General features: G+C 33.6%; 2 protein-coding genes across 2 annotated transcripts; both read left to right on the top strand.

Annotated features, from left to right (window-relative positions):
- The first annotated feature begins 732 nt into the window (after window positions 1-732).
- LOC109787806 (Xanthine/uracil permease family protein) lies at window positions 733-5,492 on the top strand. Its single transcript, XM_020346377.3, has 14 exons — window positions 733-1,008; window positions 1,106-1,203; window positions 1,303-1,479; window positions 1,676-1,776; window positions 1,893-1,968; window positions 2,078-2,137; window positions 2,617-2,795; window positions 3,081-3,177; window positions 3,480-3,566; window positions 3,653-3,711; window positions 3,918-4,009; window positions 4,524-4,601; window positions 4,839-4,999; window positions 5,102-5,492. The coding sequence occupies exons 1-14, from the start codon at window positions 909-911 to the stop codon at window positions 5,318-5,320; spliced, it is 1,584 nt and encodes a 527-aa protein (XP_020201966.1). The 5' UTR covers window positions 733-908; the 3' UTR covers window positions 5,321-5,492.
- A 2,744-nt stretch (window positions 5,493-8,236) lies between these two features.
- On the top strand, window positions 8,237-14,121 carry LOC109787814 (nucleobase-ascorbate transporter 4). Its single transcript, XM_020346387.3, has 14 exons — window positions 8,237-8,564; window positions 8,660-8,757; window positions 8,838-9,023; window positions 9,118-9,218; window positions 9,545-9,620; window positions 9,723-9,782; window positions 10,411-10,589; window positions 10,868-10,964; window positions 11,184-11,270; window positions 11,359-11,417; window positions 11,726-11,817; window positions 12,216-12,293; window positions 12,535-12,677; window positions 12,786-14,121. Exons 1-14 carry the CDS (start codon window positions 8,462-8,464, stop codon window positions 13,002-13,004), a joined length of 1,578 nt encoding a protein of 525 aa, XP_020201976.1. The 5' UTR covers window positions 8,237-8,461; the 3' UTR covers window positions 13,005-14,121.
- The last annotated feature ends 1,313 nt before the right edge of the window (window positions 14,122-15,434 follow it).

Genomic DNA, 15,434 nt, shown 5'->3' with positions numbered 1-15,434 from the left:
AAAGGTGGTGAACAATTGACATGATCTTTCTTGTTTGGTATTCCAACATTTGACCCTGGAACATGGTAGTACAAGTTTGCAAGGCATTCCATAAACAAAACAAATTGCAGACAATTATAGAAATGATGCAAAGCCAAAAAAAGAGAGGTAATGGTAGTGGTAAGCTAAGCTAACATTACCAACCACAACAAACCAATTAAGGTGATCTCATCATCGCTGCGGCAATCTCGTTAAAAGTGCTCCAGATGCACCACTTAATCTATACCATTAGATATAATATCAAGTAAATTAATGGTTTGGATTAATGACCTGAAACTTGCTTGGCCCGTTAGATTAATATTTTTATTTTATTTTACAAAACAATCACTCTATAGAGAATTTGCAGAAAAATCCCAAAACAGAAGGAAGAAGCATATGGGAGATAATTTGTATGATACATTCAATGTCGAATAAGCTAAAAAAAAAAAAAAAAAGACGAAGCAATAAATTTCACAGCTGTTGTATGTCACAGCTTCTTACATTTGGGGTGCAGATTTTAAGCCAATCACGAAATGGTGAATTTCACCAATTTATTAAAATACGTAAACAGAATAAAAGTTAATACTGAAAATAAAAGAAAAGAAAAAAAACCTATTATAAGCGGTGGTATGGTACTATCTTGTTACACTAAAACTGCCAATGCTAGAGTTCTCAGCCATTATTACCATAAGTTGAGCGAAGAAAATAATGAGAGTGGTGTGTGACAGTTGTTGAAAAGTGCGCCAAGTGTATACGGAAAAGCACTCGCTAGACTAGAGTCGCAACGTCTTCGCCTACTCTCATTCATGATTTCGTAACAAACGAAGCACAAACCTGCGCACTATAAGAAACACCACCATTATCCATATACTAAACAACGCAAACAAACAATGGCAGGTGGAGGAGGAAAAGTTGACGACTTCCAACCTCATCCCGTGAAGGAACAACTTCCCGGCGTTGATTACTGTGTTACCAGCTCACCCTCATGGCGTAAATGCCACTTGCCACCCCCTTTTTCTTATTAACCTTACTAGTTAACACCCATTTTTTGCTCACCCTAAAGTTTATGCCTTTCGTTTGGTTGCAGCTGAAGGGATCATTCTTGGGTTTCAGCATTACCTCGTTGTGCTTGGTACCATTGTCATTGTTTCCACCTTACTCGTCCCTTTGATCGGTGGTGGCAATGTAATTAAATTTTTCGACTTCTTTTAATACTTTCGTTTTCATGCATACCTTTTTGTTTAGTTGAACCAAACTTGTTCATTTAAAAAAAAAAAAAAATAGGTGGAGAAGGCTGAAATGATACAAACTCTACTTTTTGTTGCTGCCATTAACACACTGCTGCAAACGTGGTTTGGAACACGTCTTCCTGTGGTCGTGGGGGCATCCTATGCTTTCCTCATCCCTGCTGTTTCCATTGCTTTTTCCTCCCGAATGAGTCTTTTTGCAGATCCACACCAGGTTAATTACTTTGTCCACATTGTTGTACTAAAGCTCTCTCTAATTAGAGCTAGGTGAAAATAATTAATGCACAGTATGGATATGCTGTTTCACTAGACTTTACTTAGAAATTAGGTAATTTTCATTAGTATTTTGAAGTCTTAGTGCATGATACTGATGTTAATTGACTCGTGTTTTCTGAATTTTTTTTTTCCAGAGATTTAAGCAATCCATGAGAGCCATACAAGGGGCACTTATTGTTGCATCGTTATTTCAAATCATCATTGGCTTTTTTGGCTTTTGGAGGATTTTTGCCAGGTACACTACATACTTGAGAATCTCTTTTGATTGTTATTGTCCAATTTGCTTCTTTGGTGAAATCAGATATATTTTAGAGTAGAAAAATTCGCTAATGTTAACTACTGATATCGCAGGTTTCTCTGCCCGCTTAGTGTGGTCCCCCTTGTCACACTTACTGGCCTAGGACTATTTATATTAGGATTTCCAAGAGTACAGTACATGCATTGCTCTTTTCTTATGCATATTGGCGTTAATCTCTTTCATCTGATTTTTACTTGTTTAACAAACTTGATCTTTGGTTGTCCATTAATTTTTGCAGCTGGCAGATTGTGTTGAAATTGGTCTCCCTGCATTGATTATCCTTGTAATCCTGTCCCAGGTATGTTACTTTCTTTACTGTTCTCTCTCTCTCTCTCTCTCTCTCTCTCTCTTCCATTTTAGTTGAATTCTTTTGAAATATTTGTGCAGCAACAAGATAGTGAGGCAAAAAATGTAAACTCTAATTTTTTTAATATGCTCTCCAATTCTTTGCTGTTAAATATATATGCTTCTACCAATACTTTGTTCAAGTGGCGCATGCTTCATTTTCTTTACACAAGGTTTTGGGTTTGAACCTTGTTTGTGGAAAAAAAGTACCCGAGCTAGCCTCATCATGTTGTGGATGTTGCTAGCTAGATAGGATTGTCTCATAGGAAATATATTTGTGATCTAGATCAAAAGATATATATGCCTCTACTTGACATTGATTTAGCCTATATGCATATTTGTGATCTAGATCAAAATATGTATATTATATATCAAAATAAATCAACATTTTAAATTAATATTTCTACTTATGTTAAATCATTGACCTTGCAGTACATTCCCCAAATGATGAAATCAAGAGCACCAGATCGATTTGCAATCATAGTCTCAATTGGAATTGCATGGGTATTTGCTGAAATTTTGACTGCAGCTGGTGCATACAATAAAAGATCGCCTAAAACTCAATTGAGTTGTCGTACAGATCGATCTGGGTTAATTAGTGCCGCTCCTTGGTCAGTCTTAAGTAGCTTGCCTGTGTTATTATCACGTAGTGCTTTCAAAGCCATATGTTATATTCAGTGATATAATAGATGATAATATACAAGGCTTTAATGCAACCAGCTAGCATTTTCAACTATGTACAAGGTGCTGATTGCTGAATGTGTTCTCAGCACCGCTTATAAAATACAAGCACACATGAATCATGGATGCCTGGTCATTTGCTGATGGTTAATTCATTCATGTGGATGGTCATCTAAAGTGCTATTCTTCAATTGGATTTCACTTCATTTATGCAGGATAAGAGTTCCATATCCATTTCAATGGGGACGTCCTTCTTTCAATGCTGGTGATACTTTTGCTATGGTTGCTGCTTGTCTTGTTGCAATTGTAGAGGTTTGCCTTTTTTTTTTAATATATATCTATATGTCTAGAAACTTGTGGGGATGGTTATATTTTTTAATGAAATAATAAAAAAGGCTAATACTAGAATATTTTATATATTTACAATGTGTACCTTATCAGTATGACTCGTGGACTATACATTTGGGTTGTGAAAGTTCTGTGAACTTCCCCCTCAGTTCTTTTATATTATCTTGCAATTTGACAACTTCAAATTAAAAGGTATTTGATTAAATTTCTTTTTATTTGGATGTACTTTGAAATAAGTTTTGTCCTTTTTTATTCTTTGAGGACAGTCAACAGGGACATTCATTGCAGCATCAAGATTTGGCAGTGCTACCCCTGTTCCACCATCTGTGCTTAGTCGTGGTGTAGGTTGGCTGGTACTATGCTATTCTTTGACATTACATTTGTACCTGCATTTGCTTTTAAAAAATTAGACTTATATGTTTAAGTTTGACGATTTCAGGGCATAGGTACTCTTTTGGATGGCTTTTTTGGCACAGCAACTGGATCAACTGCATCAGTGTACCTTTTGCTACCTATAGAATCATCTGACTAGATATTATTCTTAGCTAGTGGTTGATCTAGGAACATTTCTGTCTGAAAATAATCTGACCCAATATATGAATAACTTGGCTACCTAATTGCCTTAAAAAACCTTGGAAAATTTTCTTTTGCTATCATACTAGGCACTATCTAATTGTCTTTCCTTTTATTTCCTTGACATCAAGTGAAAATGCAGGACTCTTGGGTTTAACAAGAGTAGGAAGTCGCAGAGTCATTCAAATATCCGCCGTATTCATGCTTTTCTTCTCTATATTAGGTGCTTCAACAATTTCTTCATATTCGTAAACACTCGAGACGTATTGGTGAAAGAAAAACATGTGTTGTACTTTATGTGTATTAGAAAATTTGTTCATTTCTAGGCTTTATTTTGGATATCTAACAAAAGGTGGAATAGAATGAAATGGATATTGTTACATTGTTGGAATATTTTATGATAGAATTGAAAAGAATTTTCATTTCATTAGTTAAGAAATGAATATAATGGTAAGAAAATTAAGAAAAACTAATTTCTTCCTATACCTTCCAAATAGGGGAAAGAAAAATAGAGGTATTTGATGGAATGAGATAGTATATATTCCATTCCAATCTACCTCCTTTTGAACAGTCTAAGCGCTGCAGCTGATGTCATTTCATTCCAGTCTCCTTTGTCTCATCCTCTTCCATCAATTCAAACATTGCCTGAGTGATGAAAAATCAGTCTTATCCAGGTTTACATGTATCACTTTGTTCAACTGGTTTTTTTACCTAAGAAGGTTTGTGCTTCTTTGCAGGAAAATTTGGAGCAGTTCTTGCTTCAATACCTTTGCCAATTATAGCAGCTATTTACTGCGTTCTCTTTGCCTTCGTAGGTATGTGTGTGATTTACTGATTTATGTGTTTCATAGACAGACAGTTAGGGAAAATAATTCTTCCATTTTTATGTGTATATGCATTTGGTGAGAACAAAAAAGTTAATGACCTAGAAACCAAAAATAAGCAAGTGATTGACATGAAACTCGACATATAAAATGTATTCCCATTTGGTTCTTGCTAATTTCATGTTTTGTTCCTGAATTTGATTGAAATGTTTCTTGTATGATGAGCAGTATCAGCAGGGCTTGGTTTTCTTCAATTCTGCAACCTAAACAGTTTTAGGTCAATGTTCATCCTCGGCTTCTCTCTCTTCATGGGTTTATCTGTTCCACAGTATTTCAACGAATATCTGTTGCTATCTGGACATGGACCTGTCCATACCCGTACCACTGCGGTTTGTATATACTAACTGAAAACGTTACCTTGATTCTTATGAATTTAATTTTACTGCAGCTATCTTTGGTTCTTATGGTTCATTGTAACTCTCCTTTTGCAGTTCAACAATATAGTGCAAGTGATTTTCTCATCACCAGCAACTGTGGCAATTATAGTTGCTTACTTGTTGGATTTAACAGTGAGTCGTGGAGACAGCTCAACTCGTCGAGACAGTGGGAGACACTGGTGGGAAAAATTCAGGACCTTCAATCAGGATACTAGAAGTGAAGAGTTCTATTCACTTCCTTTAAACCTCAACAGATTTTTCCCATCGTTTTGAGTGCACTTCCATTTTTAACATGAACAAGAGGAAATCTTAATCTATCTTTCCTTTGATCATTTATTGTCTAATATGTACACAAATATAAGCATGTATTGTATAAGAAAGATATTCGAGCAAAAATTGCAATTTATATATAGCGATACTGACTAACATCAAGTTTCTTTGATTATTTCAATTGGGCCTCGTGTTTTACTAGGCCACCCTGCTTGGGCCGTGAGTGCACAATGATGCATGAAGACGAGAATTCAAAGGAGGCAGATGATAAACACACCTCCACTCTCCTATAAACACACCCCCTTTTTAAAAAAATATATATAAAATATCTAAATTACCCTTAAAAAAAATGAAATTCCTAAATTTACACTCCCTATCCGCACCCTCCTTCCCCTCACCCTACACCCCCCTTCCCCGCAAGCAGAACGGGCCGTACTGCTTGCAGTACGACCCGTTCTGCTTGCAGCAAGGGCCGTTCTGGGATCGTTCTGTTGCAGTACAGGCTACCGCGTCACTTTTAAAATGGTTATGACTGATTTTAAAACCCCATGGCCCACAGTGAGTGAGTGGGCCCATTTCGCAGCCCTCACGCGGGAATCACGCTCCCGTGCTGTCAAATACTCCCAAGAGAAACAACAGTAAATAGTGTTTGGCAATATATTAAATATTCGAGGATGTTTCAGAACATAGGCTTAAAGCATTTTTCTTAATCTAAATAAACTTGTTTTATAATTGGTATGCAAGTTTATTTTAATAGTTTTTAGTTTATTTTTATAAATTACTTGAAATAGCTTAGTCTATAAATTATTAACTTTTTTTGTTTTCATATTTTTATTTTTATTGATTTATTTAAAATTTCTTGTTATTTTAAATTATTAAACATGTTTTTTTATGTCATTTACATTCATCAATTATTTTATTAGTTAAATTTACCAAATTTTTTTAATCAATAAATTAGCTTCTAACTTCACCGTTTTTCAACTCTAACAAACTGTTGGTGGAAAAAAAAAAGGGGACATTCATATCGAGCGAAACGATATATTATATAATTAAGAAAAATATATCGTTAGATAGTAAAAACAAAGACACATAATTAAAGATAGTAATTTCAATCTATTTATAAAAAATAATTATAAAATATTTTATTGTAAATTATATAAATATTTTGAGCCCATCACAGTCCTGGACCCTGGGCCGAAACCCCTTTAGCCTGATCCCAAGGCTGGCCAATGGCCATTGTTAAATGCATGCACTGTTTTTCTTCTTCTTTTTTTTTTTTAACAAATTTTTTTATTCACTTTTTTCCCCTACTTTTCGGTTACAAATGTATGATCTATAGTCTTGTTCTCTTTCCTTCATGATAAACGGTCATCAATAGAGAAGCTAATGAATGCATTTATGTTTCAACAAGTTGATTTATTTGTGGTGATGCATGTTCCAGCAAGGTATAGTTTTTCAAAATTATGTTTCTAGCAATTTAAGTTTCGGCAAGGTATACCTTGTAAGTTGTATAGGAAAAAAAACCTTGTATAGAAGTTATTCCTTATAGATTATAAATAGCATTAGCAGCACAGTGGAATATACTATACAAAGTACAAAAATTACACTACTACATCATAAATTGGAATCCGTTAATTTCAGTCTTTCTATTTTCATTTTTCTTCTTCTTTTTTACCTTATATATTATAACTGAAGAGAAAACTTTCAATTCAATAAGCTGTGACTAATGAATGTATGGCTATAGAGATAAATTAAGTAATTAAATGAGATGAAATGGAGAATTAGAATAGTATGCACATGATTTTATCTTCAAACCCTTGTATCATATTAATTTCTGCGTGTGTCTTGTGATTTGACAATTAATGTATGTCTTACAAATTGCAATTTCTTCTTTTAATGGAAAACTTTAATGCAGATACTAAAATCTTAAATATATATACTTATTTTAAATGCATTATAAAATTATATCACTAATACATAAGAACATGGAAGCAACTTTTGAAACATTGTTTAAAAAAGGCGATTGAAGCCTTTTTGTTTGATCAACCGGAGACCAAACTAAAACTACCTTACAATGCTACGGGGTAAGCAAAACCCTGAAAGTCGTTGCATAACAAAGAAATACAATAAAGAGGAGGATTGAATTTGAACCCTGTTTTAATCAAGTTATGAATAGCTTTATTTTGTAATAAATTCCGACGCCAGGCAAAGATGGTCAACAATAAGAGTTATTATTATCATCACTCATATAATCGTATTTTTATTATATTTTTCTTTTTATTTCTCTTGATTTTTTATTGCATCATTTGTAATACCTATTTTTTCCCTCTTTATATCTCTTTCTCTCACCCATACACCACAAATAACGCGAGGGGTTTAACATTTTCATGTGAACAAGTAGCATGATATTATTCCTTATTTTGTATTCCAACATTTGATCACTGAAACATAGTTGTACAAATTTGAAATTAGCAAGTCATTCCATAAACAAAGCAAACAACCACAAACAATAACTCAAACGATGCAAAGCCAAAAAAGAGGTTGTAAGCTAAGCTATCATTACCAACCACAAAAAACCAATAATCACTGCGACAACCTCGTAAAAAGTGGCCCATGATGCAGCGTTTGTATAATATTCACTTCTGCTGATTTATTTATTTATTTATTACTTCATATATATATTCAATTCATAGTCTCCACGCATTGATATTATGAAATATGATGAAGTGGTTGTGTGGCACAGACCAAGAACCAAACAACAAATTTGAACATGTTAAAACGTCTTTACTAAAATATGTAAGAAGAATAAAAGTTAGCACTATTGAAAAATTAAAAAAGCTACTATAAGTATAACCAACAGGTGCAGTGTGCAGTGTTCTTACAGAGCCAAATGCCAATACTAGAAATCTGATCCATATATAGTCTATAGGCCATGTCGTGGTTTGTCTGAAAAGTGCGCGAAGCAAGTGTATACCAGAAAGGAAAAAACAGTCACACGGTCTATGCCTACCCTCACTCATCATTTCATTTCGTAACAAACAAATTGCTTCTTTTATTTATTCTCTGCATTGCACCACCACTATATATATATATATATATAAGAGAAAACAGAGACAGAGTAAACATTAACAAACAAGAGAAACAATGAAAGATGGTAGAAGAGAAAACAAGGATGAGTTGGAACCTCATCCCGTGAAGGAACAACTTCCCGGTGTTGATTACTGTGTTACAAGCTCTCCCTCATGGCGTACATCACATTTCACAACCTTTTCTTTCTTTCTTTATCTAACCTTAGTTAACACTGTGCTAATCTTTTTTGACTTTCGTTTGATTGCATTGCAGCTGAAGGGATTCTTGTTGGATTTCAGCATTGCCTGGTTGCGCTTGGAACCATTGTCATGGCTTCCACCATCCTTGTCACTATCGTCGGTGGTGACAATGTAATAGAGTTTTTGCTGCTTTCATTTTCTTATACCTTATTCCTATTAATTTATTCATGTTTGAATCATGCAAATGTTAGAACATGGACGTGGAGAAGGCTGAAATGATACAGACTCTACTTTTTGTTGCGGCAATTAACACACTGCTGCAAACGTGGTTTGGAACACGTCTTCCTGTGGTCGTCGGAGCATCCTATGTTTTCCTCATTCCTTTTGTTTCCGTTGCTGTTTCCACTAGAATGAGTGTAATTGCAGATCCACATCAGGTTAATTACTGAGTCAGTCCACATTATATAATTACTAGAAAAAGTGTTGTGCATGTCACTAATACCAATTTATTCTTGGCTGCATTTGTTTTAGAGATTCATACAATCCATGAGAGCCATGCAGGGGGCGATTATTGTTGCATCTGGATTTCAAATCGTTATTGGCTTTTTGGGATTTGGGAGGATTTTTGCCAGGTAATGGACATGCTTCACTTTTGATTCTCTTTTCATAGTTATAGTATCATGGCTTCTTGGAATAAAATTGAAATAAAGTTTTTTTTAAATTAAAATTAATTTATGCAAGAGAAGTTATGAAAAGAAAGTTTCTGAAAATTTGTTAATGTATAATTTAATTTTAATTTATGAAAAAAATTGTCTTATTTTTCTTAATGATTTTTCTCCTCTATAAATACTTCTAGAGAAATTTATCGGAAGATACATACTACAATTTTTGCTTCTTTGAAGAAATCATCTATACTTTAGAATATAAAATTTAACTAATATTAATACTGATGTCGCAGGTATCTCAGCCCGCTTAGTGCGGTTCCACTCGTCACTCTCACCGGCCTAGGGCTCTTTCTATTAGCATTTCAAAGAGTACATGCATTTCTCTTTTCTTAAGCATATTGCTCGTAAGTTTCTTTCACCGGTTGTTTAACAAATTAAACTTGGTCTTTGGTTGTGCTTTGATTCTTGTAGTTGGTTGATTGTGTTGAAATTGGTATCCCTGCATTTGTTATCCTTGTCCTCCTGTCCCAGGTATGTTGCTTTCATTACACGTCTCTCTCAACCATTTTAGTTTAATCGATAACAAAAAGTATAAGCTCTAATTTTTTTTTTAATTTATTATCCAAATTCCTTGCTATTAAATATATATGCTTTTACCAACCGTTTGTTCAACTGGTAGATTTTTTTTTTATGGACAAATGTTACAAATTAGAGAGTTATGTTAGTTGGAATTCCAACCCACTCCCTCCTTATCATTCCAGCTCTCTGTGTCTTCCCTCAAACCACCATATAACTCCCTTAAGTGGTACATGTATGGTTTTCCTTAAGCAAGGATTTAATTATGGAACAAAATTTACCAAGTGCTAGTCCCACCATATTCTATATGTTATTGGATTGGCTTGAATAAGATAGTCTTCTGTGGTGGATCTTTATGATTTAGACCAAAAAATATGTATACGCTTCTGCTTGACTTTGCTATATGCATAATTTCACTAGGTTTGGCCGACTCTTGAACTAAATTTAAGTAGGAAGATTAAAATCGTGGTAGTCTGAGAAGTGATTTACCCTTGTTATCTGTGTATATTATATTAATATATATCAAAATAAATCAACATTTAAAATTGATATTTCTACTTATGTTAAATGAACGGACTTGCAGTACATTCCCGAAAGGATGAGATCAAGAAAAGCTGATCGATTTGCAACCATAGTCTCCATTGGAATTGCGTGGGCATTTGCTGAAATTTTGACTGCAGCTGGTGCATACAAAAAAAGATCGCCTAACACTAAATTGAGTTGTTGTACCGATCGATCTGGGTTAATTAGTGCTGCTCCTTGGTCAGTCTTAAGTAGCTTGCTTGTGTTATTAAAAATCATGTAGAGCTTTCAAAGACATTATATTTTGTGATGTCAAAGATGATGATATCTACGGCTTTTTAAAGCATTAAACTAGCATTTAAAACTATGTACAAGAACCTGAATGTTTTCTGAGCACCTCTAATAAAATATACTCACATATGGATGCCTGGTCATTTGTTCATGGTTAATTCATTCAAGTTGATTGTCATCTAAAACTCCATTCTTCAATCAGATTTTGTTTCACTCCATTTATGCAGGATAAGAGTTCCACTTCCATTTCAATGGGGACGCCCTTCTTTCGATACTGGTGATATTTTTGCTACGGTTGCTGCTTCTCTTGTAGCAATTGTAGAGGTTTGTTGTAATATTTTTTAATAAAATAATCACAAAGGCAAATGCTAGCAATATTTTGCACATGACAATTTGATTTGCGAAAATTCTGTGAACTGCCCTTAGTCTTTTTAAAATTATCTTGTAATTTGACAATTTCTGATCAAAAGGTATACCAGTAAAGTTCTTTTTATTTGGCTTTACTTTGAAACAAGTTTTTCTCTTTTCATTCTTTGAGAACAGTCAACAGGGACATTCATTGCAGCATCAAGATTAGCCAAAGCAACCCCTATTCCACCATCTGTGCTTGGTCGTGGTGTTGGCTGGCTGGTACTATGGGATTCTTCGACATTACTTTTGTAGTGCGTTTACTTCTAAAAAATTAGACTTATAATAAGTCAAAGTTTGACGATTTCAGGGCATAGGTACTCTTTTGGATGGCCTTTTTGGCGCAATAGCTGGATCCACTGCATCAGTGTACATTTTGTTACCATTAAAAATCACTTGACTATCTATTATTCTTAGTCTATGGATCTAAGTTGTCCTGAATCTAAGCATAAGATGAGTTGCTAATATTAAATCAATCAATTAATTTCTTTGCTTCAATTGTCACATGAAAGTCTGTAAATTTGCTTTCTGAAGATGTTAGCCCATAAGAAAATCCGCCGACTGCCTAATTGCCTTCTATTAACTGTCTGAAACTTGGAAAATTTTCTTTTGCTACTATATTAGCATATTGAAAGCATTATCTAACTGATTTTCTTTTTTATTTCCTTGACATTAAGTGAAAATGCAGGACTCTTGGCTTTAACACGAGTAGGAAGTCGCAGAGTCATTCAAATATCTGCTGGATTTATGCTTTTCTTCTCTATATTAGGTGTTGCAACGATTTCTTCAAATTTGTAGACATCATACGTTATGGTGAAAGCGAAACATGTGTGATATTTTATGTGTACTGGAGAATTTGTTCATTCTAAGGCTTTATTTTGGATATTTAACTAAAGTTGGAAAAGAATGAAATGGATATCATAACATTGTTTGAATATTTTGTAATGGAAAGGAAAAAGGGTTTTAATTTCATTATTTAAGAAGTGAATTGAACGGTAAGAAAATTAACAGTCCAAGCACTGGTGGCAATGTCATTTCATTCCATTCTCCTTTGTGACACCCCTTTCCATTGATTTAAACATAGCCAAAGTGATGAAAAACCAAACTTATCTAGCTTTACATGTGTTATTTGTTACTTTACGCATTAAGGTTTGTGCTTTTCTGCAGGAAAATTTGGAGCATTTCTTGCTTCAATACCTTTGCCAATTATAGCAGCTATTTACTGCGTTCTCTTTGCCTTCGTAGGTATGTGTGTGATTTATGCGTTATGTGGTCTGATGCATAGAAAATGATGTCAATTAGGGAAAATGATTCCTTATTCTTTTATGAGTATGTTCATGCTATGAGAACTAACAAGCTAATGACCTAAAAAAAAAAAAAAAGTGGGCCATGAAACTTGTCATGTAAACTGTATTTCCATTTGCATCATGCTAATTTCATGTTTTGTTCCTGAACTACTTGTGAATTTGATTGCAATGATGAGCAGCATCTGTTGGCCTTAGTGGTCTTCAATACTGCAATCTAAACAGTTACAGGTCAATGTTCATCCTTGGCGTTTCTCTCTGCATGGGTTTATCTGTTCCACATTATTTCAACGGACATGGCCCTCTCCATACCGGCTCCACTGCGGTTTGTATATACTGCTTGAAAATTTCACCTTGACTCTTAATCTTATGAATTTTATTTTACTATAGCTATCTTCGGTTCCTATGGTTCATTGTAACTCTCCTTTCGCAGTTCAACAATATAATGCAAGCGATTTTCACATCCCCAGCAACTGTGGCAATTACAGTTGGTTACTTCTTGGATTTAACACTGAAGCATGGACACAGCTCAACTCGCCTAGACAGTGGGAGACACTGGTGGGAAAATTTCAGGAGCTTCAATCGGGATGAGAGAAGTGAAGATTTCTATTCACTTCCTTTGAACCTCGGCAAATTTTTCCCATCACATTGAGGGCAATAGGAAATCTATCATTCTTGAGACAATTTATTGTGTCAAAAGTGTCTACACAAATTGCTGAAGTGTGAATATAAAACAAAATACTATCATCGCCTCACAAATAAAAGGTTTTCGAGCAAGAGTTGCAATACAAAGTTGCATGTTAAGTTCTTGTCTTTATGTCTTACACATGTATGGTACTTGACGTGGAATATATTTTGTATTGGGAATTTCAACAGGACCATAGTGCCCACTTATTTGACAGGCGCATGTTTTTCTTAGGCCACTCTTCTTGGACTATGACCATGTGAATCCAACTGTCTTGTGGGCTTCAAGCCTGCAATTGAGTCCAAGCTCAAGGTGGCAAACACATGAGAGGAGATAACTACGATGAAGTACATATGAGGAACGTGCAAATTGAAGTGTTGAAATCTGTGTGGTGCAATTGGACTTGAAATATATGGCATGGCCAAGACTAAGTGGGCCCATATGGCAGCCCTTGTCATGCGGAAATCACGTTCCCGTGTTGTCTTATAAACTCGCATGAAAAACATTAATTTAGTTTCAACCAAGTGTTGGTGGAAAAATGGTTCGACATTTATATCTAACGACATTTTATATATTACACAATATTGTCAAATTTATTCAATGAAACGTTAACCCCAAGTATGAGTGGGTGAACAATAGCCATTGAATTTCAGTCTGATTAACAATCATTCTATTAAGCCCATCATGGTCTTTTAACTAAATGAAGGCCATGAAATGTCCACCAATGCTTAGTCTTCGCTATAAAACAGATTCATATTCATTGGAAGCTTAACTGGAACCAGCACTAAAACTAACACTATGATCAGTATCACCACCCACCAATGTCAAAATCAAGATCACAACCAGAATCAGTATCAGGATCTGAACCAAAATTAACATTAGAATTACTACCAGTAACAGGATTCATAGCTAAAATTTTATTATAAATAACTAAAATTTTTATTATATTAGCATAATAATTATTATTATTATAGTTAATCGGGTTGAAAATTATTTAACGTCGGGTTGTTACAATTATAATTGGGTTAGTCAAAATAACTACAACATCTCTTAAAATATAATCGAGTTGATCATGTTCACGAATCAATATTTGTGATGAGAAATGAATTATTATTCAATTTTGATTATTTGTTTTAAACTACACAATCATTAACAAGCTACGTATTCCTTCATCATAAATTTTAACCTGTCATATATAGTATTATTTAATGATGTTCTTTTAGAAAAAAAAAAAAAGAAAAGAGAATTTAATAAGTTGTTTGGTTTAATACTACAATGATGAAGTGTGTTTCTGTTGCAATTATGTCAAACGCAGCACTAATCCAACTCCATAATTCCTTTTATTTTATTGCATTTGAAAGTGAAAAATGTTCGCATCATTTTCTCTCTGGAAAGTACTGCATAAGTTAGAAAAACTGGAAGAGAGAGCAATGGTGTGTTTCGACGGGAGATTTTAACAAAAGTAACTAAATTTTTGATGAATTTAAAATTTTCTGTAGTGAAATATTTTGTTTTGATAGAAAAATTATGAAGAAATTGAAATTCAAATATTTATGAAATTTTTAAAAATAATAATTTCAAATTATTTTGAAAAAAGTAAAAAAAAAAAATTTCCTCTTATCTCATCTATATGTCTTTTATCTCTCTTATTAATAATAAAAATGACACAATGTCAACATATTCATTAAAATTTGTTTTAATGTTTAATTATGCGTTATAACTTATATTTAAATAATTTAATATTATGTTTGTAACAAATTTTTAAATAATATTTTTCATTGATTTTACAAATAAACAAAGTGCACATATAAATATATAAGTACTCAACGAGTCCCGGTATGTTTGTTTAAACTCATTCTTAAATAACAAAATTCCGTTGAATAGAAAAACTATCTTACAAAGTTTGAAAACATTTTATGAAGCTGAAAATTAAAGTTGTTATCTGTAAGAGTATTAAAATAAGTAGGTGTATTTTTTTTAAAATACAAGTACAGTGACCAATACTATACTATCCTGCTTAGACACCACCCATTATTATTCTTGAGACCCTGGACATAGGGGTGGGTATACAGATCGGTCCGGCCCGTTTAAGGCCCGACTCGTAAAACTCATGTTTTATACGGGCTGGATAAGTCCGGTCCGTAAAATAAATGAACTTATTTTTTAAGTCTGTATCCGGCCCGCCAAAATCCGCGGATAACGAACCAGTCTACGGGCCTAAATAATGGTTAAAAAATAAAATTTTTAAAAATAAAAATACATAAAATTAGAAGAAAAAAAATATTTTTATTTATAAGCTAAATTTTATCATACTAAAATTTATCAATAGTTAAAATGGTTTAAAATACTAAATATTAAAATATTAAAATAAAAATAATTACAAATACTTAAATAATA

Source organism: Cajanus cajan, chromosome 7 (assembly GCF_000230855.2).
Source record: "Cajanus cajan strain Asha chromosome 7, NIPB_CcT2T_4, whole genome shotgun sequence".
Classification (NCBI taxonomy): domain Eukaryota; kingdom Viridiplantae; phylum Streptophyta; class Magnoliopsida; order Fabales; family Fabaceae; genus Cajanus; species Cajanus cajan.
Note: the sequence above shows the minus strand (reverse complement) of the source record. Positions and strands in the feature narration are given on the sequence as shown.

Coding starts and splice junctions, on each gene's coding strand:
- LOC109787806 (XM_020346377.3), top strand. CDS start 909: ATGGCAGGTGGAGGAGGAAAAGTTGACGACTTCCAACCTCATCCCGTG. Junction 1,204..1,302: donor CTTTGATCGGTGGTGGCAAT/GTAATTAAATTT, acceptor AAAAAAAAATAG/GTGGAGAAGGCTGAAATGAT. Junction 4,602..4,838: donor CGTTCTCTTTGCCTTCGTAG/GTATGTGTGTGA, acceptor TATGATGAGCAG/TATCAGCAGGGCTTGGTTTT.
- LOC109787814 (XM_020346387.3), top strand. CDS start 8,462: ATGAAAGATGGTAGAAGAGAAAACAAGGATGAGTTGGAACCTCATCCC. Junction 9,783..10,410: donor TCCTTGTCCTCCTGTCCCAG/GTATGTTGCTTT, acceptor ACGGACTTGCAG/TACATTCCCGAAAGGATGAG. Junction 12,294..12,534: donor CGTTCTCTTTGCCTTCGTAG/GTATGTGTGTGA, acceptor AATGATGAGCAG/CATCTGTTGGCCTTAGTGGT.